Source organism: Mytilus edulis, chromosome 1, assembly GCF_963676685.1.
Source record: "Mytilus edulis chromosome 1, xbMytEdul2.2, whole genome shotgun sequence".
NCBI classification, from domain to species: domain Eukaryota; kingdom Metazoa; phylum Mollusca; class Bivalvia; order Mytilida; family Mytilidae; genus Mytilus; species Mytilus edulis.
Genome location: NC_092344.1, coordinates 6,157,619 through 6,185,598, shown reverse-complemented (window position 1 = coordinate 6,185,598; position 27,980 = coordinate 6,157,619). Strand labels below are relative to the sequence as shown.

At 31.3% G+C, this 27,980-nt stretch overlaps 1 protein-coding gene across 1 annotated transcript; it reads right to left on the bottom strand.

Annotated features, from left to right (window-relative positions):
* Positions 1-1,694: 1,694 nt before the first annotated feature.
* Positions 1,695-27,201, bottom strand: LOC139506622 (uncharacterized). The gene is made up of 7 exons (XM_071295503.1): positions 27,157-27,201; positions 24,981-25,290; positions 9,014-9,181; positions 8,351-8,528; positions 3,436-3,513; positions 2,355-2,442; positions 1,695-2,162 (listed from the first exon to the last, which is right to left on the bottom strand). Exons 1-7 carry the CDS (start codon positions 27,199-27,201, stop codon positions 1,695-1,697), a joined length of 1,335 nt encoding a protein of 444 aa, XP_071151604.1.
* Between the last annotated feature and the right edge of the window lie 779 nt (positions 27,202-27,980).

Below are 27,980 nucleotides of genomic sequence, written 5' to 3'. Positions count from 1 at the left end.
GACCTGATAGTGTATTCTGATATATTTCTCGTGGTTCTAGTCGGATCCGAGGATTCAATATATATTTCTTTGACCGGATAGTGTATTCTGATATATTTCTCGTGGTTCTAGTCGGATCCGAGGATTCAATATATATTTCTTTGACCGGATAGTGTATTCTGATATATTTCTCGTGGTTCTAGTCGGGTCCGATGATTCAGTAAACATTACTTTGACCGGGTAGAGTATTCTGATATCTTTCTCGTGGTTCTAGTCGGATCCGAGGATTCAGTATTCATTACTATGACCGGATAGTGTATTCTGATATATTTCTCGTGGTTCTAGTCGGATCTGAGGATTCAGTATTAATTACTTTGACCGGGTAGTGTATGATGTATTTCTCGTGGTTCTAGTCAGAAACGAGTATTCTGATACAAATCCTTGATCTAAACGAACGAATATTTCATTAATCGATGTCGAAATTGTAAACGTAAGTCCTTAGTCCTGATATTCACCAAACATTTGCGACTGGACATTTGACAAACAACAATAAATTTTTCACATTATAATGCCAGTTTCATCTACATTGCGTTTAAAACATTTTTAATAACAATTTTTGTCTTAATTTCAAATAATCAAGCACTAAACATATGATAAATATTTAACATGTTTAACCCCGCCACATTATTTATGTATGTGCCTGTCCCAAGTCAGGAGCCTGTAATTCAGTGGTTGTCGTTTGTTTATGTGTTACATATTTGTTTTTCGTTCATTTTTTTACATAAATAAGGCCGTTAGTTTTCTCGTTTGAATTGTTTTACATTGTCTTATCGGGGCCTTTCATAGCTGACTATGCGGTATGGGCTTTGCTCATTGTTGAAGGCCGTACGGTGACCTATAGTTGTTAATGTCTGTGTCATTTTGGTCTTTTGTGGATAGTTGTCTCATTGGCAATCATACCACATCTTCTTTTTTATAATATAAGCGATGACTTAATTAATAATACACCATACTTACCAGACCCATGTATAAAATTCACGAGTTATTCATCTTTTAATGTTTTTTTAGATTAAATCCGAATTTATGGTTAGGCACACACGAGTGATTTCCCTTAGACAAGCTTTACATAATAATAATAATAATAATAATTTATTTTATTAAAGTGTCACATACTTGTCTACAGATTTTTTATACAGATTATATAATATACATTGCACAATAATAAAATAAGACAAATACCCAGCCTAGAAAGGCTTATGAGACACTATATATACAAATATATATCTATTTAACAAATACAAATTGAAAAAAAAACATAATAAAATGTTAAAAATGTTTAAAATTGTCCGGATATTTCACATCATAAATTTTTTTTAAAAATAAGTAATTAAAAAAAAAAAAACACACAAAATAAAAAACATGTCTTTTAAAAATAGAAATGACAAAATTAAGGTATGACGTTAAAAAATAAATGGTATGTGATAAAAAGAATGTATTTTAAAGAGGTTATATAAACAGATTGCAGAAAATAAAATGACGTTATCTTGTTGTTTTATTAAAATAGTAAATAAATAGAACATGATTGAAATGAATTAAAAAAGCAATTAAAAAAATAAATGTAACTTTGACTTTTACGGAAATACACAATCATGAATTAAAAACAATAAAATAAATAAATTAAATATATTAACTTTGACTTTTACGGAAATATACAATTAAGAGTGCAGATTGCTTTTCAGTGCACGACGTCTTCTTATCATATTATGCACCAAGATAGATAACTCGTATTGTAATTCAGCATTCTGAATTAAAAATACAAATTGATTAAAATCTGACTTTGTACAAAAAGAATTATCCATGACCATAGCTCTGTGAAACAAATTAAACCTTAAGTCACTGTAAATGTCACAATTAATCAAAAAGTGTATTTCATCTTCTACAGCATCGTTACAAAATGGACAAATTCTTTCCTCTAACGGTATTGGTGGTTTCGTATAACGACCCGTCTCGACGGACAGAGGTAAAGTTCCACATCTAAGTTTACATAGATTACTTCGTAAGTGGCGTGGCATTGCGTTAGTAACATAGTGTTCAGGTTGAAGGTCCTTCTTATAACGTCTATATAGTCTCAACTTGTTTCCATTCACATTCGAATTGTCATTCCAAAGTTTGGTAAACCACAACTGTTCATAGGTTATAATATATTTGACAACAGGAAAAATTCTAACCCAAGGCAAATTATGGGAATCATTTTGTAAACATCAATTTGAGAAATGCAAATTACTTGTCAACGCACTACTTAACTCAGATACTTGTGTTTCTCAAAAGACTGAACAGTTTGATATGAAATCTTCAACATCAATTGCTGGACATACAGGTAGTGTTACTTCAGAAGCACAATCTGGAGACTTAACAGAAGAAACTACACCAAAATGTATCAATAATGACATAGATAATTCAAACCTACAAATACAAGATCAACTTTTTGTAAACACAACTAATTCCATAACCAGTACAGATATACAAAAACAATTTGATATCTCCAATAAAGCTGTGAAAGTTAATTCACAACGTTTGGAAAAAGAACCAGAAAAGATTCATGAATCTGAGAAAATCAATGAACAAACCCTTACTGTCATCCAGAATAGAATTGATATCATCGAGGAGTCACTGGTTAAAGTTTCAAAATCTCTCGCTAACCTGCTGACTTTACAAAGTGACTCGAAAACTAACATACTCAGTGAACTACAAAACATGAGCAAGTCTATAAAGTGTACCCCCATTCCTCCTGATACAAAAATCTATGAATCACAACTAAAAGAAAAAAATTCAACGATAGAGAAACTTAAAAAAGATAACGAGCTCCTAAGATTGAATAAAGAAAAAGATTTGAATAACGTAAAAAAGGATTTGGAGAAAAAAAACTTAGAACTTCAAAACCAACTTGCACAAGTTAGAAAGTCAAAAACAGAATCTGATTTGGACAATGAAAAGCTAGTTTTTATTATAGATAACACAAAAAAAGATGCGGAAAAAGAAAGGTGTAATGCCAAAGAAAGAATTGAAGAAAAAGATGTAGTCATCAAGGACTTACAAAATAGAATACAGTCCTTTTTATATGACTGTGAAGGTAACCCCATTCAGCCATGGATTAAAAAACAAAACGCAAGGCAAAATCAACAAAGTGAAACAACAAGAAATGAAGTTAATCAACAAAACAATACAAATGTTTCAAATACTCTACTGCGAGAGAGTACACAAAATCTTATTAGTCCTACAGAAAAAGTTGCTCAACCTCACTCAAACTCTCACATGGCAAATAAGAAAACTAATGACATCATCATTGAACCAATCAACACAGATGTCATCTTCATGCATGACTCTATTTGTCGTTTTGTGGATATTGATAGGCTTCTTTTAAGATCAGGAAAAGAAGGTATGAGATTTACAACCTACACAATTGGAGATGCTTTAGGGCAAGTAGACATGGTCTCTTGTGCAGAGACAATCATTATACATGTAGGAATCAATAACCTGAAAAATGAATCAGCAGAAGAAGCATTTTGTAAATATACTGATTTAATACAAAAGGCCTTAGAAAAATCAGAATTAGTAGTTATTTCACTGGTGTTGCCTTCACAAATAGAAAGGCTTAACGTAAAAATACGAGAGTTTAATGAGAGAATTTTGTACAAATATGACACAGCTGATAAGATAAAAGTTTGTAGAAATAGCAACTTCATTTCAAATGGTAATGTGGTGAAAAAGTTCTACTGGGATTCATTTAGACTGAATAAATTTGAAGGAGTTCGTGTTTTAGCTGGGAACATAAGAAACACTTTATTCCCACGAACCAGGAACCAGGTTCCACATTCACAAAACAATCTATATGTGAACTCATACAGAGAATCTCAAAAAGACACAATCAGCAGTAGAAATGATTACAAGTATCCGTACAATACTCCTAATAGAAAGAGCAGTAATCGAAGTGATCAAGGACGAAACTCTGAGACTCCAGCAGGAAACACCTATCAAGGGCCACCCAACACGTACTATGACAGAAAGTTAGCGGATAGTATTGCATCAGCAGTAGCCAGTGTTTTCCACCAGTATCATGAATTTGGATCTTAAAAAAAAAAAAAAAAAACATAACGTACAAAATGTAGACAACAGAATTTATTACTTGTTTTCCTAATTAAAATATGTATTTTGGTATATATATATTAAGAATTCATTATTGGTTCTAATTATTATTATTATCAGATTATTATTTTTATAAGATTCTGCAGAAGTTATATTTCTCAGTATTTACTATTAGTATGTAGATTAGGGATAAATTTAGCCAAGGATGGCAAAAGACAGTTTTGTAATACTTATACTCTATCATAGTTTTAAAAATACATGTATATAAAGTAACTTTCCAGCTTGTATGCTAGTAGAGGGCAAGCACTTTTATTTAATTTCACATATTATAGTCAAAGCTGGATAAAAGGCAAATAATTTAAGCAAGTAAGGTTTTCTTGAAAATAATTAAACAGTGATAGTAATTTTCTATTTTATTTTTCACTTTAATTTCTCTATCTGTTTTACAGTTCACCGACCCCTGTGCATTTTGAATGGTTAATTCAAATTTAGATTTTGATCATGTGTATAAAAGTTTCAAAGCAATTATCTATCAGCTCTTGGAATGTTAATGGATTATTTAAAAGAATAAGTGGTAACAGAGTTTGTAAACTAGATGATGATAATATTTGTCAAATTATGACTGCAGACATTGTTGGTCTTTCAGAAACGCATATTCCCACCAATGAGATCTTAAACTATGATGGTTATAAATGTTTTGTAAACTGTAGATCATCTGATTCAAATAAAGTTAGAGGTGGTTTAGCTACATTTTTTAAGAAGGAAATATTATCAGGTGTAAAGTTGATGGATAAAACAATGGATGATATAATGTGGTTTAAACTAGACAAAACATTTTTCAGTTTTGATAGAAATGTATTTTTATGTTTTTTATATATTCCTCCTTCAAACTCATCTTACACATTAAGAACAAATTTTGATAAACAAATTTTTGAGAAACTTGAAGCAGATATTGCGAAATATAGTATATCAGGGGATGTAATCCTTATGGGAGATCTAAATGCACATATAAACTGTAAAGAGTTAGATTTCATAACAAATGAAGTAGATGACAGTTTGGACAACTTTCTTCCCACTAATTATGTTGCAGATAGTGTATGCAAATTTAGAAATACTCAAGTACACCAAAAAACTAATAACTATGGAAAATTAATACTTGACTTATGCACAGAATCTCAATTAAGAATCCTTAATGGAAGAACTCTCGGTGATTCAAAAGGTAAAATCACTTTCTATAATCATAATGGTGTGTCAATTGATGACTATTGTTTATGTTCATCTGAATTTTTACCAAATATTGTCAATTTTAGTGTAGGACAATTTGAACCAACAATATCTGATCACTGTCCAATTTCAATAACTATACATTCTCAATTAGTAAATAAGTCATGTGATAATTATGTTAAGCCAACTCTTAGAAGAGTTAAATGGACTACTAAACGAGAAGAAATTTTTAAGTCCAATATGTTGAAAGTGAATTTTGGAACTATTAATTCTGATGTAGATAATTTAACCCAAAAAATAGAGGAGAATAATACATGTAATTCCAATGTAACTCAAAGTGTTAATGATACAGTCTCTAGTATATCATCAATATTATACAATGCTGCTTTTTTAAGTAATACTAATAAGACCCCTGGTAAAACCAAGAGAAGTAAACGAAGAAAAATAAAAAAGCCATATTATGATAATGAATGTGAATCTAAGTATAGGTCCCTAAAGAGTCTGACTAGAAAATTATGTACTGAGCCCTGGAATGACAGTCTTAGACACAAAGTATTATATAATAAAAAGGAACTGAATAAACTTATAAGGAAAAAATATAGACAATTTAGACATAAAATGATAAAACAGATTATAGATTCAAATAACAGCTGTCCAAATGATTTTTGGAATACAATTAAGAAACTAAAAAAGGAGAACTTCAAGGATCCTAGTTCTAACATACAACCTAAAGAATGGTTTAAATATTTTAATAAATTAATGAATACTGATTATGATAAAAATGTTTGTAATGATAAGAAAGAGTATACTACTTTTAAAGATTGTAACACATGTACTAAGATGTTAAACAGTTTTATTACAACTGAGGAGGTGGTTATTGCAGCAAAATCTTTAAAGAATAATAAAGCAAGTGGTTCAGATTGTATTACAAATGAAATGTTACAAATATCTTGTTATATGAATATTGATGTTTATGTAAAATTGTTTAATCTTATACTTAAGTCTGGTATCTACCCAACTTTATGGAGAAAAAATTTTATTAAGCCCATTTTCAAGGGTGGGTGTTTTAATGATCCATCTAATTACCGAGGTATAGCCCTTTCAAGTTGTTTAGGAAAATTTTTTCTAAAAGTTTTACATAACAGATTAGAAAAGTATCTTGAAGGAAATGAACTTATTTGTCGTGAGCAAATTGGATTCAGAAAGGGAAGTCGAACAAGTGATCATATTTTAACTCTAAAAACTATAATTGATAAAGCATTTAAATCATCAAAAAAGATATATGCCTGTTTCATTGATTTCAGGAAGGCATTTGATACTATTAACAGAGATGCCCTCTTTTACAAATTGTCTTATTACAACATAGATGGTCCCTTTTTTAGTATAATGAAAGATATGTATAAAGAGGTTTTGTACTCTGTAAAGATCTCGGAAGGTATCACTGATTTTTTTAATTCCTCAGTTGGGGTAAAACAAGGGTGTATTTTAAGCCCTACATTATTTTCTTTATATATTAATGATTTACCATCTATTTTTGACTCAACATGTGAACCACCCAAGTTGAATGATAATGATATATCATGTCTGTTATACGCTGATGATTTAGTCCTTATTTCTGAATCGGCTAATGGCTTACAAAAATGCCTTGACAAGCTTAGTTTATATTGCACTAGTTGGGATTTAACAGTAAATCTTGACAAAACCAAAGTTATGATTTTTAACAAATCAGGTAAAAAACTTACAAAAGACAAGTTTATTTTTAGTGATAATATTTTGGAACACTGTACAGAATATAAATATTTGGGTATACTGTTTAAACCATCTGGTAGTTTTACAGAAGCAGTGAGACTTCTTTGTAAAAAAGCCTCAAAAGCTATATTTTGTATTAGAAAACTGCTATTTTCTGAAGATATCAATGTATTACCTCACTTAAAGCTTTTTGATGCTTGTGTTAAACCTATACTTCTTTACTGTAGTGAAGTTTGGTCTCTGTATATGATAAAAGATATTACAAATCTAGAGTCAAAATATTGGTCATTGGCTACCATCAAAGTCCAAATTAAATTTGCAAAAACTTTAATAGGAGTAAATAAATCAGCTGTCAATTTAGCAGTACTAGCTAAACTTGGTATGTATCCAGTTTTTATAGAAGCTTTAAAACTGTCAATTGGCTTCTGGTTGCATGTGATCAAATCTGATAACAATTGTTTACTAAAAGATGTATATTGTTCCAACCTGCAATTAACCAATGGATTTGCTAAAAAGATTGAACAGTTACTTGCTACATTAAATTTTTCACATGTTTGGAAAAATCATGATACTATTTCAAAAAGGCGTTTATTATATGCAATTCATACCAAACTTAATGATAGATATCTTAATTATTGGAAAGAAAATATATTTTGTGATAATAAATCAGTACATGGTAATAAGCTGAGAACATATAGACAGCTTAAAGAAAATTATAAATTGGAAAACTATTTATTGTTAAATATAGACAGAAAAGTAATAGGGCATTTTGCTAAAATTCGTATTAGTAACAGTGTTCTTAGAATTGAACAAGGGCGTCACACTAAAACCCCTGTAGAAGAAAGAATTTGTCCTTTGTGCCTCTTAGAAGTTGAAGATGAATTTCATTTCACTTTAAAATGTACAAAACTAAATATAATTAGAGACCAACTGTTTTCCAAAATTAGTGAAATAGTTCCCTCTTTTTTAAATATGACTAATGAAGCAAGATTTAAATTTTTATATACGTGTGTTGAGACTGATATAATTAGAATTATTGTTAAATTTATAAGCGACATGTACATTTCTAGAAATGCTTTATTAAGCACTAAATAACTTTGTGGTACCACCTCCTCATATAATGTTTATGAAATTGCTATGATATATATATGTTTGTATTTTTGTGTATAACAAATTTGTATTGTCTTGGTATCAATCCTGTAATTTTGGATTTTAAACCAATAAAAATTACTTACTTACTTACTTACTTACTTACTCTAGTATTCGTAATTTACTTTTAACTACTTTAAAAAATAGTTCTTTGCTAATTCCGGGCTGCATTAAGTGTTCTACAGACATATTGCGAAATAACTTAATCACATTAAAGTTCCAGGATCTACGTTTTCGTTTCGACCATAAATGTATCTTATAGAAAGTACGAGTATGAGTTCGTGGTCTAGTGGTTAAGACCGATGGCTACAGTGCTGAAGGTCCCGAGTTCATTCTCACTCGGGGTGCTAAAAATCTCAGTACATTAGAAGGGTAATTTTCACCCTACATCTCTGGTACCCAGACCGGAGTTTAAACTAGAATGGGTACGTTGGGGGCCTCGGTTGGTCAAAGTGTCCCTACTTTGACCTGGAGATCAATCTTCTGATATCTCTCTGGTTTGTCTGTTTCCACCGAGTGGCCCGGTGGTTCTCTCCGAGTACTTCGGCTTCCTCCACCACAATAACAGACTTCCCGGTGTCCTAGCACTCCCTTTGTGTTGAATTGGGTGGGGATTGGTTGTCCTTGTAAAAATAATTGTTGTATAAATATACGTTAGTGACACATCTCCATTAATCCCGTTAGGGAGTGTACATGGATGCCACTGTACCCTCGCAGCTTTCGAGGGGTTCTTCGGATATCGGAGGCATTTACCAGTATTTATCTGAATTTTCAAGTTTATAAAAGAATCTCAAAACTTCCAGTCTTTGTTTAGCATGACATGACAGCCATCCTAAATCACCCTGTACTGCAGTATTGCTAGTCAATTTAGTCACTCCAAGGAATATTTTACTAGCCCTGTTTTGAACGTTATTAATGAGTCTATGTTCAGTATTGCTGATTAGCTCCCTTTGATTAAGATGGCAGCTTCTATGTAAGAGAAGAAAACACATCCATAGCTGTGGTTATTGCCAGCCGATCATTCTTAAACATGATACAGATTATGAAATAATGATTTTCTAACAAAACAGAAACATCACGCCTAAAAAAATGCAGCAGATATATTAAATTGCAGTGATTTCACTCCACGTGTAAAACTAAAATAAACAAAATGGCGGACAGCGGAAAATTTTTGAACACAGACAATATTATCAGAGAACAATCAACATTCATTAGACCTGACAAGTATCTATGATGATTATCCTTATGAACATATGCGGGTGCGACTTTTTACCCCAATATACCCCAACATACCCCAATATACCCCAATATACCTCAAAAAACAGTTTCAACATTATATTATTGAATAAAAATATCATTTAAGGCATTTCTATGTTATTTTAACACCAATAATACTTTATTTTATAAATATATTTAATTCTAAATCACTTTTTTCATTGAAACTTGTTCCGTTCTTGTCAGCCGCTTACGATCACAAAATGACTTTTTACCCCAATATACCCCAATATCTTCCAATAAAACGTTTCAGTACAATATTAATGTTGTGGAATGATATTTTACCCATGTTTATCTAAAAAAACAACTCTATCACATTTGTGTGTATTTAGAAGCTTTTAAAACTCCAGTAAAACTCGATCACTGATAATGGTAACACTAAAGACCAGAACGGACCTTAAAATATACAGGGCAATTTTTAAATTGCTATTTCTTTTTCACTCCTCCAAATTTAAGTTTTATTCAATAACATTTGTATTTTCTTAATTAAATTTGAAATGTTTATCATACATCCATTAATGAAATTTTTTACTTATGTTTTGAAATATTTTTTCAATTTTGATTTTTTTTCTCATATTCTTGAAATTAATGCCTCAAATAAAATTTGAAAATGTTCTTCTACATGAAATAAGATTTTTAAATTTTCATTGAACAAATTATGTTTAATAATCACATGTTTAAAATTACGTAAACTTGGACGGACCAGAAATTACAAAGTTGGTAGTTTCAAATAAACTTCAAATTAGAAACTTGTAAAAAATAAAATTTATTAAATTCCATTCATCTAGACGAAAAAAATAATTTCTGATGCCACAACCCCGGCCTGAATGGGGAGATTAAAAGACTGGAATGGACATCAATCTTACGGTGGGATTCAGTTAAACTTGAGAACCATTTATTCAATGGATTGCTTTCTTATTTTAAAGTCGAGGCTAGTCATTTATCAAAATCAACCAAGTTTTGAAGGATTATATGTTTGTGATATCAAGGATTTGTATAGTTAGACTATACAAATCCTTGGTGATATATATATATATACATATATACAACTCGTCTAAACATCAACCCAACAATGTTAGATCTGTAAATTTGCTTTCGCAAATTTTTTGTTCTTCCCTCGCGGGATTCGAACCCATGCTACTGAGATATCGTGACACCAAATCGCCTGCACTGCAGACGTCCTGCTAGACCACACGACCACCTGGGCTTCACAATAATAAAGCTTTCGGTGGCCGTGTGGGATTCAGTTAAACTTGAGAACCATTTATTCAATGGATTGCTTTCTTATTTTAAAGTCGAGGCTAGTCATTTATCAAAATCAACCAAGTTTTGAAGGATTATATGTTTGTGATATCAAGGATTTGTATAGTTAGACTATACAAATCCTTGGTGATATATATATATACATATATACAACTCGTCTAAACATCAACCCAACAATGTTAGATCTGTAAATTTGCTTTCGCAAATTTTTTGTTCTTCCCTCGCGGGATTCGAACCCATGCTACTGAGATATCGTGACACCAAATCGCCTGCACTGCAGCCGTCCTGCTAGACCACACGACCACCTGGGCTTCACAATAATAAAGCTTTCGGTGGCCGTGTGTTACCTTTCCTCGTCAGTTTTAATCTAGCGGTGTACTACAGTACAGGATATATAAGGCATGGAGATGTTATTGTTACAGATCAGCTCAATTATCTATAGTAAAGGATCCTACAAATTAATGCAAGATACAGTCACAGAAAATAATTATATTTATAAGTACGTCTGATATATATATAAACTTGACCTAAATGATAACATTAAAAGACATCAAGTCAAGAAATTCCGTATATTTTGTTAATTCATTTATCTTCATAATTTATTACTAATTCCAGACCGACTATGCAAGGGTTGTATAGTCAGCCAAGGTCGTAAAAAACTTCCATTTGTTGTCTCATTCCAGCCTTTAGTTAGGATTGAAAACGAGAAAAAAAAACATATTTTTAGATAGGAGGTATATTTAAAAAGAAAAGCCTCAATGGTCCCGAATTCTCTATGTGCATTGAAAAGGGAAACCAGCAAATCACTCGAATATCATAAAATACTAACAAACTAAAAAGCATAAACACGATAAATTTTGAATCACTGGCATTTATAGCCACAGATAATTACTCAGAATATGTCACACTGTGCCCTATGTAGTTTCCTTTGAAATATCTAAAGCACGGCACTGGCTGCGCGTAGTGTGGACCTATGATGTAGATGATATTTGTCGGCATCCCCCAATAGACTTATTACTTATCAATTATATCTAAATTATCGGGCACTCGTCTTATCAGCCGATAATCAATATACGATTTGACTGAACGTATAAACTCTCTAAACTGTGGCGTGAATATAGATGACTTCAAATTGAGTATTCTCTTGTACGCAGACGATATCGCATTGATAGCACCAGATGAGAACAGTTTACAAAGTATGCTAAACGTGGTGACAGATTGGTGTTCAGAGTGGAAATTGTGTATCAACATTAATAAGACTAAGATTGTTCATTTTCGACCACAATCCTGTAGTAAATCAAACTTTATATTCCAATGTTCTGATAAAGTAATCGATTATAGTGACAGTTACAAGTATATTGGAGTTTGGTTTGATGAACATTTGACTTTTTTTTAAAACGCAAAAGAATTGTCAAAGGCTGCTAGTCGTGCGTTAGGAACGTTATTTGCAAAAGTAGTATGGAAATGGACTTGTCTTTAGGTAACAGGTATACGTAAATGGCTTGTCCGGCGATTTTTATAAGAAACTGTATACACGTAGAACAAAAAGATAATGAAGAAAAAAAAAGTTGGTAACCGATATTGGGTCCGACTTCTACACATTTGAAAATGACAAGGAAAAAATAGACCTAATTTCAAATTTAAACCAAAAATAAGAAATTTCAAACTTAATTTATTGTGCAATCTGGCGTATTTTTTTAATGAAAATTAGAAAAAAATATGTCGAATTTTTCTGTCTTTTGATATACAATTTTCATTTTATCAGCAGGGTGTTCATTACCGAGAGTATCCTAAGTATCTATTACGTACACCCCTAAAGGTAAAAATAGATTTGACTGCAGTATATCTGAGGTAGTTAATGCGCACCTTTGATGTGCATTATCCAGATAATAGCACAGTAAGAACAAAGAGATTTTACCCATGCCATGTGTTAATTAAAAGAAAAGGACTGCATGGCGTTCATGTATATGCCATATATGTTAAGGTATAAATTATACATTCTATTAAATTATAAACCTATATAACTTCTCCGAACATTCATTCAGTGTTCACATTTTTCGACCACAATTTAGCATGAAATATTTGCTGCTGCACAATAAGGAAGGCAAAATATAACGTGCAATGGGAAATTCAAACTTTTAAGCCGAAAACAAACCGACAATGCCAGGCAAAATAAAACGAAAAAAAAAACGACCAACAGACAATAAAACACAACAGAAAACTTAAAAAATAATTGTTTCATAATTTCACTCATTCAAGAAATGTTTTACTAGCTTAAAAGAATTTAAATTAGATATAGTCAATAATTTTGGTTTTGACAGAGTTTATACCATAACATATTTGTCTCAGTCCCTGATGGTCACGTGAGAATGATGGTAGTCCATCAAGAATATACAATATACAAGGTTGTCAGATAAATGTGGATTGCGGATTAAGAAGTTGGATATCAAACTTGAATATACAAATTGAGACAAATTCAACACGGATATATATTTTCTCTTCAACAATATTTTAATTCTCTGATCTTAATTTTCATGTAAACAAGGCTAATACATTTTATGGCATGTACAATAAAAATGAACATCAGATAAAATTGAGAATGGAAACGGGGAATGTGCCAAAGAGACTTTAAAACAACCAAGAGCAGACAACAGCCCAAATGATTGGTCTTAATCCAAGTGGGGATTAAATGAACAGAGGACGAACAGCAAACAATGGATCCAACATTTGATAATGTCAACTATATATATATATATATATACATACCACAAGACCACAAGATACCCTTTGAATAAATTTACATACTTTAACTATACCAGAGACACATAATACATTGTATTATACATGTCTCTGACTATACTATGAAATTTATTTCTGCACAAAAACGAATTCAGAAAGTTATAACTGTATGAACAGACAACAGACATGCACCAAGTGATGGATACGATTTTGTTTTAAATTATTGAATTCATATTAATTTACGGTACGTCTAAACACTGCGAAGGACTCCTTAGTCCACGAAGGACTAGAAGGAGTGCTGTTATGTGTATTATTGTTACTTCGCTCTCACCCCATATGGAATTTACTGACCATGTATATATCATATTAGGTCACTAACACACTATGTAACTAATACTACTCATTATGGTTGTATTGAAATACAGATTGACACTTCATGGTCCGAGATCATGTAATATTTGCCACATGACGCTCCTATTTCTTTCTACCATCATCATTTTATTCATTAAATATTGCTATAAACATCGATGTTTGACATCCAAACAAAATGGGAGTAGTATATACCTTCAGAGCTTCTCCATGGTATATACTTGTGAAATATATAGACGAAATTCGGTATTGGTGTGAATCTACATCTCACTAAAACAATTTTTGAATTACTATTTTGAGAGAACACTCACCAAACCAAAACGAACGTATGGTAAGATATAACCATAAAGGCATTTACTTTTCGTCAGACACAAGATAAATAATCACTCCCAAAAACGTATATATGCATGCAGTTTCAAATATCAAGAACAATTAGCGGTCGATGCATGTCTATATAGGTCACTGTTAAGTCCGTTTACTAACTGTTTAGAGTCAGACATGTCACTTGTACATTCTTGGAAGCCTTCGTGTACCCCATTCGACGATGGGAAATCTTCTCTGATAGTTCTCTGACAACATAAGCATGTATGGTAATTCTGTTTATCTGTATACAAGTGGTTGGCCTCGTCTGTCCCAACAATCAAATTAACGAAACGCTCTGCTTTGTCTGGTAAAAAGGACCTCTGGAACTCATCCTCAATGGCACTTATACGTCAGGAAACTTTCATATATGATGAGTTTATTTACAAGTATACAAGTAAAGATTGTTTCAAGAACAACGAGGTTGTGACGAATTATTCTATATAAAATCGTCAACAACAGTTATACATTACTAAGATAGGTTTTTATACCAACTACTTTACTACTAATTTTGATAATTGACCGCTATCCTGTTTTTATTGAAATTAATTAATTTTTTTACATGTTTCTTCAGAAATTATAATATTTTTATGCTTTAAAGGAAATTTCAGGTCCTTTGTGCTCTTATCAAACTTCTTTGGGGTCCTTAGTGCTCCTTTGTGCTCCTTTGTGCACAAAGGAGGTCCTTTGCGGTGTTTTTAGAGACCGTGCATGGAATATAAAAAAAAAATTGTAAACAAAAATCCTCAAACAAAATAATGTATAAGTTTAGAATTAAAATATATGTATATCCATTAATGAAATTAATGATAATTGGAATTCTTTTCACAAATAATTTAGTTAGTGATTGTCAGATGAATTTAAATAAGTAAGAACGAAATGTTAAAAAGAAAATAAAAAAAAATCATGCATGTTGCACTGTTGTATTTTTATTCAATTAAACACTTTAAAATTGCCTAAGATTTGCGATACTAAGCATTTAAAAATCGCCAGATTTAAACACAAGTTAAAAAAAAAATCCGGTAACGTAAATCAGATGTGCAATAATTTTTAATTTGGGAAATTCAACATTTGATTTTTAAGGTAAAAAGTACTGTTCTTTAAACATAATATTTTAATTTTATGCTAAATGCATAAAACGCAATCGGAAATTGTTCCATTTTTATGTTGTATGCACTTCCGAAATTAAAAAATTATTTTCAATAATTTAAACAATTAAATTATTGTTTCTCAATTGTCATCGGTGTATTAAACTCGCTATACCCTTTCTGTTAATTCATTCGAAGTGACAACATTCATTGAATATACACCTGTGTACACCTGAGGCTAAATTGCTGCAAGGTAAAGTTCAAACCAATTATACTCAAATCGAGAAATATACAATGACTTTTATACAAAATAATATACACTCTCTATTCACACACATTTTTCATTGAAATGGTTATCAAAGTTATAACGGTAAATAAAACGTAAAATATTTTCAGTTCAAGATCAGTAAAAACGTTCATTAGATATTTTATGAAAAAATCCCAACAATAATTTTTTAAATTAATTCGAAAATACATGTTCGACGCAGTATGATTGGGCCAGGTATCAAGGCTAGGTATTCCCCGAAGTAGCAAAATATGTAATAAATGTTATTCAAATACTGTCGAAGATGAGGCTCATTTTCTATTTGATTGCATAGAAATTGTATGTTAGCAAGTATTGCAAAATATAATTCTTATTTTAATCATATGAGCAGTCAAAACAAAATTATCTGGTTATTTACATATGTTGTGCTACGTTTCTGTACAGTTTTACCAAAAACAGCAAAAGCACTGTCATATCAAATACGGTTTATAAAGGAGCATGATCAGAAAATTCATTAAAGTCTATTACACCAAAGTTCTTGATAATATCATAATTTTCGGGACAACCCAGTAAGTAATCATTTACACTTTGACTTTTGACCCACTTTGACCCCTAGATGTACAAAAAGTATAAGATCCAAGAGAATCATTACCGAGACGACCAGTCCTGAATTGTAACATAGTTGTATTAACTTGCGTCCATATGCGTTTATTACTTTGTCCATCGAGCATCGATAGGAGATTCATCGGGCTCAACGCAGTCGATATACTTTTCTAAATTATCAGTCTCAAGAATATCATTCAGCTCGCCAGTGCGGCTATTCATATCACCACAAACAATAACTGAACCTTTATATTTATTTAAAAGTATTTTCTATATCATCATGAAAATCATTATCATAAATACGATTAGAATTAGACTTTTCGTGAGGTACAAAAAACAGCAATACCTCCTTCTTCTCTTTGACCTATATATTTCTTTCCATTAACAGAAGTTACCATAGTGAAACCTTCAATATTTATCAAAATGTCTTTTTTTTAACCATGTTTCACATAAAAATAAGACATCATAACTATTTATTAAGTTCAAGAAATCATTGTCATCATAACAAGACTCTAAGCCATTAATGTTCCATGATACATATTTTAAAGTGTATGCATGTTCTCTGGGAAACCGCTAAGGTTTATATTCTTGGCCGCCAACATGGATTTTGTCCCTGACAAAGTAGGCTTTTACGTTTTGGTCTCTAAGTTCTTTCATGAGTGGTAATAGTTCTTTCCTGCAATTTTGAACATCTGTTGGTAACTGTTCTGATATTCCAAACGAAGAATTTTTCAATGTTTTAGCGTTTTTTTCGCACTAGTTCACGATGTACATATGAAGAGAATTTGGCTAATATTAGCCTGGTCTTTTCTCCTTTTCTACCAATACGATGGGCATCTGACAGCTGAATTTGATCTAAGTTTTCGAGCTTCATTGTAACTTTGCAAAAGTCAAGTACAATATCCGGACAATTTTCAACTTCAGTTTCTGGAATATTGTAAAATATCAAATTGATCGACATTGATTTCATTTAGACGTCCAGAAAACTTTCTTTTATTTTGTCATTTTTCTTCTTCATATCGGACAAAGAAGATCGAAATTCATGGCCAACATTTTTAACTTCCTTACTGTTAATAGTTTTTAAAGATTTAGAAATGTTATTGGCCTCTGTTTTAAGTTCCGTAAGATCACACTTGTGTTTGTCATAGTTATCGCTGATGTGCTGATGTGCTGTGAACACCTTTCTACCTGTTCCATACGGTCATGGAGAGATTTAGAACCCTGTTCAAGACGAACAACTTTGGCATTAATTGAAGAAACAAGGCTATCAATTTGTTCAAGTTTATCAAGTTTCTCTTGTCCATGTGTTGAAATATTTCATCCACCAATGGTGGTCTCTGTTGTGATATTTGTGACTGTGTAAAAGGCGAAACATGTTGCATACTAGGTGGTGGGTACATTCCTGTTGTAGGACTAGAGCAAAAATATTACTGTGACAACGGGATATGATATCTTCAACTTTCTCCTCATTTTTAACGGAGCTTCAAAATCATTTTCCTGTGACAATTGTGTCATTCAGGTTGTTGATATCTAATATAGCTATATATACCTTTGTAATAGCAAACATGCGAATTTGTATGGAAGATTTGATTTTAGAAAGAAAAATATATCAAAATCATTAAAAAAAAATCGTATTTTTTTTTATAACACTGTTAATTCATCCCTCACCATATAGATCTCTCCTACTTATGATGTAGTCGTCATAGAGCACAGAAATATAAAGACTGACTGAGCAAACATGCGTCCTGATTTTTTTTCTTCTTCAGCCAACGATTAGTAAGAACTTTTGATGTTCGTAATTAAAAAAAGCAAAAACTTTGCCTTAGTAATTTCAAGATTTTATAGGGTATTATTCGCCATAAATACAAATTGTCATATTATAGCGATAGTTTTAACATTGCCAATTAGAGAGAGGTTTGGCTTGCCATAAAACCAGGTTCAACCCATCATTCCTAAATTGAGAAGATTCACAATATTACTACCATGATTCATTGTAACTCCATTTACCAGTAAATTTCATTAACTTCTCTAACAAAAAAAAAACCCAACACTTTCTCCCACATGGATTTTTTTTTAATTCAACGAGCTAAAAAAAATGCCATAGAGCAATTTCATTGATGATTGATATTGACCATTCGGTATATGTCCGTGGTCAAAGCTATACGTACATGTAGGACAAATTATTTTGTTGAATAAAATCAAATTCTAATAGATGTTGTTGAAGGACCACTACAGTTTTATCACTGAGTGAAAGATACATACATTTAGGACCACTACAGTATTATCACTGAGTGAAAGATAGATACATTTTATTAACATAAAAAGAAAACTTTAAACGTTAAACATATAAGGATTATTACTTAAAACAAAAATTTGAGAATTGGATTTGACAGATTGGGAGCTCTTTCTTGATTGAGAAAAAATATTTGAGATTTTTTTTTCAAAATTTGAGAAAAATTTTCGAGTTTCATTTTAAAAATATACATCATATCTAACTCTAAAGAAAAGTCAAACACAAATATGTATTTTCCATCTCCACATGTTAAGGGAAAAAAAAAGAAATTGCAGAAAATTACCGTTATATTTTTAGGTTCGTTCGTTCTGGTTTTTAGTGAAACCTTCGTCAATACCTGAATAAAGAATGGTTTTTAATGCCTATAAATGCACAAAAATGTAAACAGCTGAGTTAAATTTTAATATTTCTACATGTTATATCATTCCTTTTTGTCGAAATTGTATTAAAACTGTTTATTCGAGTATATTTGGGTATATTGGGGTAAAAAGTCATTTTGTGATCGTAAGCGGCTGACAAGAACGGAACAAGTTTCAATGAAAAACGTGATTTAAAATTAAATATTTTCATAAAATAAAGTATTAATAGTGTTAAAATAACATAGAATTGCCTTAAATGATATTATTATTCGATAATATTATGTTGAAACTCTTATTTTAGGTGTATAGGGGTATATTGGGGTATGTTGGGGTATATTGGGGTAAAAAGTCATACCGAACATATGCCAAATAAATTTAAATTGCCAACAACTGATAAGGGGAAACAAACATTAATTGAAACCATAGACCAAAATCTATACGCGGAAGCTGCTCACATGGTCGCCTTTCGCATTCCCCATGATAAACTGTACCCTTGGATCAAAGCGTTACATCTCGTATATTGAACCATCAACAAAGACAGATCAGCCAAATCCATTACTGTATAAAATACAACTACACATAAACACTGGCCTGATTCAAATACAAGGAAATCACAAAGATACATTCGTTACAATTGACTTCCCTGTCTTACTCCAAATTGTTGAGAAAGTTGTTGCCCATAATTTGTCAACTAGTGAAGACAAAGACTCAACAAAGATTAAAAATGCCAAACAAACATTACAATCAGATATCACGGATACGGCTACCTTAGATATTAACCATAACACCTTCGTAAAGAGCCCATCAGGCACTAAAGAAATATCCAACAAAAACAATGAGAACGAAACAATGGAACAACACGAAAAAAATGTAGTGTCTCAGACAGTGGACCAAAATAATAACATGGAAAAATTTATGACATGTATGGAAAAACATTTTACTAACGCTCTTGATAAAATATGTCAACAACAAACTGACATGCTGGTTTCGAAAATGACTTCAATGGACATTGCATATAAACATACCATTCAACAAAATGAAGAAAGGTTTGCTCAAATGATGGACAAAGTAGAATCTGTGATTAACAAAAAGGCTAATTTAGAAAGAGAAAATGGAGAACTAAAATGCAAAATTCAGCATATAAATCATGAAACTACACTTGAAAAAGAACTACTGAAAACCAAAATGGAAACTAAATGTGAGATGCTTACACAGAAAAATAAATCACAAAGTGACAAAATTAATAAACTAGACCTGGATCTTGGTGAAATTAACAAGGAGATGCAGGTAAGGAAAAACAAAATAGAATCATTAGAATCATCATTTACTGCTCTTGGCAAAGACATTGAAGACAAAGAAAAAGAGATTCTTAGTTTAAAAATACATGCCAGTAGTGGCGACGGAGAATTCCAAACTGTGCCAATATCTAGACCATCAAAACCATCAGTTATTCTCATGGGCACCTCAAATACTGAAAACATAGACCCTAGAATCTCACCAGACTACAATGTGCACAAAGTTACAGCATATACCCTTGACGAAACAGAAAAAGAACTCCAAAAGCTTGAGAGTGAACCAAACGTTATTGTGTTACACTCCTTAACGAACGAGTTAATGAACAAAACTCCAAATGACTGTGTTGACAGAATGACTAGGATATGCAATGATATACGTTCACGTTTCAATAATATCAAGATCGTGATCTCCTTGCCAACACCGAGAAGCGATTCTGAAGATTATAACTCAGATGGACAACTTATAACAATTCTAATGAAAACCAAGTTCAGGGGAGATGACTCTGTTATCCTATGCGACAATAGCAACTTGGCATACAAAGGACAAGTGATGAATAGATATATAGCTCAGGACCAATTTCATCTTACTCCTGATGGAACTGCTGTACTAGCTGCAAATATCCGTGACTGTATCGATAAAGCCCTTAATTTGCCTCCACGCAGTACACAGGGAAGAACTGGATATGGAAGAGGACGACCCTATAGAGGTAGAGGAGGCAGAGGCGGCAGACGTGGCTATGGACGTGGCCGTAGAGGATACTGATAGACTGTTAAAATTACCTATAGTATAAACCTCATTGATATCTTCTTTTTAAACAAATTGTACTGAGCTGTGTTGTTATTTTGAATATTATATCAGCTAAATAATCCTCAGGTAGAGAGATTATTTCAATAAACATTTTTTAGTACTATTTTTTTTATATAACATATCGAGTAAATTCAATTTTTTGTGTACAACTAAAAATAGATCTAGATATACAACGTAATAGATATTCAAATATATTGTACAACCAAATACAGATATAAGAGATTTAAAAAAAAAGGCTAGTGTAGTGTGTACACATAAATATACAAATACATATATACGTTATTATAAGATACAATATGAAAACTAGTCTAAATATATGCAGCTGGAATGTTGGGGGGTTGCTGTCAGAACATCATGATAAGTCAAATGATAAGAATTTTTTATCAGAATTAGCACAAAATGATTTAGTTCTATTAACTGAGACCCATGTTGGTTATGAAAATCATTTGAAATTTGATAACTTTTTGTACTATCCATTCTGCAGACCAAAATCTAAAAATAACAGATATTTTGGTGGTCTAGGGATTCTCATACGTAAAGAAATTCGTAAAGGTGTAAATTTTTTGAATAACGGGACCTCAGAATACCAATGGCTAAAATTGAAGAGAGAATTTTTCAATTTAAACAAAGATATATATCTGTGCCTGATATACTATGCTCCCAAAAGCCAAACAGACCTACTGGAGATAATAGAAAAGGATATAACTGATAGTTATGGGTCTATGGGGGACATCCTGTTAGTAGGGGATCTTAATGCCAGAACTGGGTCAGAAAAAGACTATATTGATGGTGACAGCACCTCCCATGTTCCTTTATTTGATGAAAATTATGATGTAGACTGTTTCACAGAGGAAAGGGTCAGTAAAGATTTAATAACTGATTCCAGAGGGAAAAACTTGCTAGAATTTTGTATAGGTAATCAGTTACGTATCTTGAATGGGCGTATGTGTGGTGATAGCACGGGTAAATTTACATGTTTCAAACCTAATGGATGCAGTGTAGTTGATTATGCTTTAGTTTCTCAAAGCCTACTCCAGCAAATTTTATATTTTAATGTATCAGATTTTAAGGCAAATTTTTCTGATTGCCATTGCAAAATCACTTATAAGATTTTAGCATCTTTCCAATTGGAGAAAAATAAAAGTCATATGAAAGACTTTCCTTTGAGGTATAAATGGGACACAGAAAGTATTCAAAATTTCCAGGAATCATTTACACATCCTGTCATACAAAATGAGCTAAAATATTTTTTAAATAACAAAATTATCTTAGACAAAAAGAATGTGAATGATGCCACATATAGTATTCATTCAATATACGAAAAAGTGTGCAAAGTATCACTAAAAAAGAAGAAGAAAAGGGTAAAAACATGTAATCATAAAAAATGGTTTGACCAAGATTTAAAAAGTTTGAAAAAACATGTTAATGATAAAGCTATATTAATGTCAAAATTTCCGAAAGATCCGATAGTGCGTGGCTCTTTTTTAAAACTTAATAAACAATTTGCCAAACTAAGGAGGAAAAAGAAAAGAGAATTTAGAGAAAATATTTTGGACCGTTTAAGCAATCTAGAATCAGAAAATCCAAAGGATTATTGGAACCTTGTCAATCAACTCCGTCTTGAAAATAATTCAGAAACTAAAAACAACATAGATGGTGACATTTGGTATAAATATTTCTCTGACTTGTCATCAATTCCTGAAAATGAACACATAAAGTCCAAGATAAAAGAGATAAAGAGTAAACTTGAACTATTAGAAAAGAAAAACTTTGGATTCAGTGAGATTGACTTTAAAATCACCCCTGGTGAACTCCAAAAAGCCCTGAGGCAATTAAAATCTGGGAAAAGTCCAGGTCTAGACACTATTACAAATGAAATGTTAAAAATTTCACAGAGTTATATGCAAGATTGCTTACTAAAACTTTTTAATGCCATTCTTCTATCTGGCATTTATCCCAGTAATTGGTCTGAGAGCTACATTACTCCTATATTCAAATCTGATAACCCGCAGAACTCTGAAAATTACAGAGGTATTGCCATCAATAATAGTCTTGGCAAACTTTTCAATACCATTCTGTATAACAGACTTGATAAATTTTTATCTGATAATAATAGCATAAACAAAACTCAAATTGGTTTTTCTAAGAAAGCTCGCACTTCGGATCACATTTTTGTACTAAAATGTCTCATAGAAAAATATGTTAAAAGAGGCAAAGGTAAATTGTATGTATGTTTTGTAGATTTTCGCAAGGCCTTTGACAAGGTTATTCATATTGGTATATTATACAAATTATTACAGCATACAAATAATGGTATTTTTTATAACATTTTGAAATCTATGTATAGTAACGACAAAGTGTGTGTTAAAGTAGAAGACAAAATAACTGATTTTTTTAGATATAATGTTGGTGTTCGACAAGGTGACGTTTTGAGTCCCACATTGTTTAAACTGTTTATTAATGATTTGCCAGATATATTATCTAACAATTATGATGATGTCAATTTAAATGATGAAAAGATACCATGTCTACTTTATGCTGATGATCTTGTATTAATATCTGACTCAAAAGAAGGGCTTCAGAAGAGACTTGATACTTTGTGCACATTCTGCAAAGATTGGTGTATGGAAATAAATGTGAAGAAAACCAAGATTATAATATTCAATAGGAGTGGTAGACTCCTTAATGAAAATTTCAATGTAGGAAATAATTATATTGAATGTGTTAAACAATACAAATATCTTGGCATAGTCATCCAAAATACTGGAAACTTTAATGAAGCCAGGAAACAATTATTCCAAAAAGGTCAAAAGGCCAGTTTTAAACTTTATAAAGATTTGAAATCATCTAATCCTCCTATTAAAACTCTTTTGCATTTATTTGATCACTGTATACAGCCAATTGTAACTTATGGTTGTGAAAATTGGGGTGTTATTAACATTACTTCTAAAAGGAAAAATTTGTCCCTTTATGACATATTTAAAGATTGGGAGTTTGAGAAGCTAAATTTAAAATTTTGTAAGTATATTATTGGTGTTACAAAGATGTGCACAAATGTAGCAGTCCTGTCTGAATTGGGTAGATATCCTCTTTATATAAATTTGCTAACACATATGTTTATGTATTGGCATAGACTAGAGAATTCTCCATCTGATTTATTGAAAAATGCTTATGCTGAGTTAAAAATGATAGAAAGTAAAGGTCAAACCAGTTCCAATAATTCATGGCTCTCTAATATCATTTTCTACAGTGAAAAATTGGGTATTGACCTAAATATATGTAAAAATCTAGGAAAAAATAAATTTAAAAACTTATTGAAAAAACAGCTCAAATTAAATTTTCAAAATGATTGGGAGAAAATGCGAGATTTTTATTTACAGAATCAAGGCAAATTGGACACTTATTTTTCATTCAAAAAGTCATTTGACTATGAAAATTATTTAGATTTAAAGCACCCACAAAAACATTTATTAACAAAATACAGACTTAGCAATCACTGTTTAAGAATAGAAACTGGCAGACATGAACGAATTACCAATGATGTGGTAAATATGAAATATTACCTCGACATGAGAGGATATGTTTATATTGTAATACAAATTGTATTGAAAATGAAATGCACTTTCTTCTGGAATGCCCTATTTACAATAACCTCAGAAGAGATATCACTGATTATATAAAAAAAATACCCCAGTTTAGATAGTTTAAATATAAATGATCTTTTTTCATGGATCATGATTAATGAAGATAGCAGATTTTTATCTATTTTATGTGCATACCTGGATAAAGGCCTGCAACTAAGAAAATCAGAAAATTAGTTAGATACTCTAAAATATATCAAAATTATCTCCCCTTGACCACTGATCCTTTCTTCATGCATTTGAATTTCAATTATTATTTTATGTTTCTTTAATCACTCTGTAATGTTTATGTCATGTTGTAATTAATGTTATGCTCTTAATGGGCCCTTTAATTTGGAAAATAAAAATATTGTAAATTGTAAATTGTAAAAGTAAGTCCCCATATCGATGCACCATATAACAATATTGGTTGTACCAAACTTTCATACAGTTTTGTGAACACTTGATATGTCATACCACCATAAGCGTAAAATTTCACAGTCAAACAGCTCAAAGCTCGGCTGGCAGATTTAGAGAGTTCTTTGACGGCTTTATTCCATGTTACATGTTCACTGAACCAAATACCTAAATATTTGTATGAATCTACATACACTAAACTATGACTTCCACAGAAAAAATTGAAAGTAGAACGTTCAACAGAGCTAGGCCTAAAATGTATGACATTTGATTTTTTTTTTTTTACAAAACACTTTTCGTTACATCAATTAGATCAAATTAGTTTACAGTCTGTATGGATGAAAAGTTAAGCGTTGATCACCACTTTGCGTCCGTCCTCGCCAGTTACCGTCCGGTATTAAACTTCACAAAAATTTCCATCTGAAAATACTTTAAAAAATTCATTCAAATTTGCTCTGAATGAAAGGTTTCAGGTTCGTATATAACTTGTAAATTTTGTGATCGCTGACCAACTTACTAGACCGTCATGGCTTAATTTGCAACATCAGATTTAACTTAGTGATCGTCAAAAACCTTGTAAACAAGTAAAAAAACATGTATGATAAAATGTGTAGAATAAAAATCGCTTTATCTCGAAAATTATAACAGATGAACAGAAACCGGAAAAAGAACAATTAAAAGATATATTAAAACGATTGGCAATGCAGTATCTACTAAAAAGTAAATATAAATAAATTTCATATTAACTGAAGTAACATATTGGAGATATATGTCGAGTTTTTACAAAACTTTGCTCATATTCTAGAAACTTTTAGAGAGAATTCTCGAGTTGTTCCTCGTTTAACTTGAATTCTTACTTTTATCATAATTCATGTTTAGGCTTACACGAGTGATTTCCCTTTACAAAATACCGATAGTATAAATTTGTAATTAATTTGTTACAGTTCACATTTACGGACGAAACATATTTCTTACGTAAAAAAAAGACGATTTTCATTTCCAAATGTTAGTTATCCGTTTTTAGATGAGGATGTTCTCTTAGCACGATCTTAAGGTGTTTATATATCTCAACTTGGTCGTGTGTGAAACAACGTATTTGATGCCAGTTAACGAAAAAATATCTGTATTACTGAAAAACACCAGATTTTTTGATATCACAAACTGTTCAACACTTCTAAACATTATCAACATTCGTAGATATAAATCAATCTTCTTTTAAAGTAAACTCAAATAAGTGTTCATTCACACCAAAAACGTCTTCGTTTACACCAACAGCTAACGAAATATTTAAACAGACTTATTTTCTGCTCTTTGGTCGTATTGTCTTTTAGACGCATCACCAATTTTATTATTCACTGTGGATATAGTTACGATTTTGTTGTAAAGTTATTAAAGATGGCATTTCTTGGGACTTTGCATCGGAAATAAACACATTTACTTTAAAACCAGTTGTGTGCATAATACGGAATATGTTCTCTCCTACTCATATATTTGTGATTGTATGCTACTAAACTTTAAATTGGAGGTTTTGTGGTTAATTTTTATATGTTAAAGACATAATCTTTCAATCAGTTTAACTAAGGTTTGGAGCTGGCATGTCAGTAAATTCGAGTAGTTCTTTGTTTATTTATGTTTATCGTTGCCATGCTTAGTTTTTTTCTGTTTGCTTTTCTAACTTTGTTCTTTTGAAATGTGTTTCACTGTAGATGTGTGTATTACTGTGCTATTGTTTATTCATCATTGGGGAGAGGTATAGGAGAATGGTTGGATTTCACAAAACATGTTCTACTCTGCCGCATTGTTTTCGCCTTTCTCAATTTAGGAACCTCAAACCTTTGTAAGTCATTTCAATGTGTACGTCTTTTTTTCTTTCAAATTTTGGTTCATTTGTATTTTTGAAATTAAATGTGGCTTCCATTTCACTGAACTAAAATACATTATTATTTAGGGACCAGCTGTAGCACATTTCAGAATAACTCGCTGCGTTGAAGACAAATTGATGGGTTGGACGGATCTCTGCTATATTGTCGGGCTGTTGCCTCTTTGATATATTCCCTGTTTTCATTCTCTATTCTATTAGCCATGATCATCACTTGCCGTCCATCCTTGTTCGTTATTCAACTTTTAATATTTCTATCTGAAATCATATGACACTTACCCTTAAGGTTTCCAGTACTAATATTTTACTTTTTATTGTTTTCATCGTCGACCAACTTGATAGGCTTACATGGCTTAAAATCGAAACCGATGCAAGACACTAAATGATTGCTGAATGCCTTACACCACAAACGATATAGAAAATCGTACCTTGGAAAATATTCAGTAGGAAGATATATTAATAAAAAATATTGAAGTATTGCTCATATTTTGAATGATGAGGTATTTTTTTTACAAATTTCAAACGGTCGTGCAAATTTCTTGAAAATATTTACATACGTAGAAAATAAATATAACAAACATTATCCTCAAGGCAAATATTAACAGATATATCACTTGACAAAAACCTGTCAATTGTCACAGTTTTTAAATTCTTTTATTACATAACCCCTGACAGCTTAACAAAAGACAGTGTCATAAATTAAGACAAAAAAAAAGAAAGTCACAAGTGATCTCCTTGATTAACATAACAAATTAACAAAGCTAAGAAAATCTAGTGCAGCCAAGAACATCGAAGTTCAAGGTCACGGCTTCCCTAACATACAGTTAAATCACATCATCTAGACAGCAGAAAAATTATTGTATAGTTTTAGCAGAGTACATTAAACTGACTGAGATATTTGAAACTCATTGTTCAATTTACATAGAATTTGTAAAATTAATATATGTATTCTAGTTATTCTTTTTTTGTGTAAAACTAGAAAATAACTTTGTTGTGAAGAAATTAATATCATGTCATTTTACTATAATCAAACTTTCAGGGAGTTTGAATTACCAGGCTTTCCAATAAATTTCGTCATTTGAAACATCGGCTTAAATATTGTC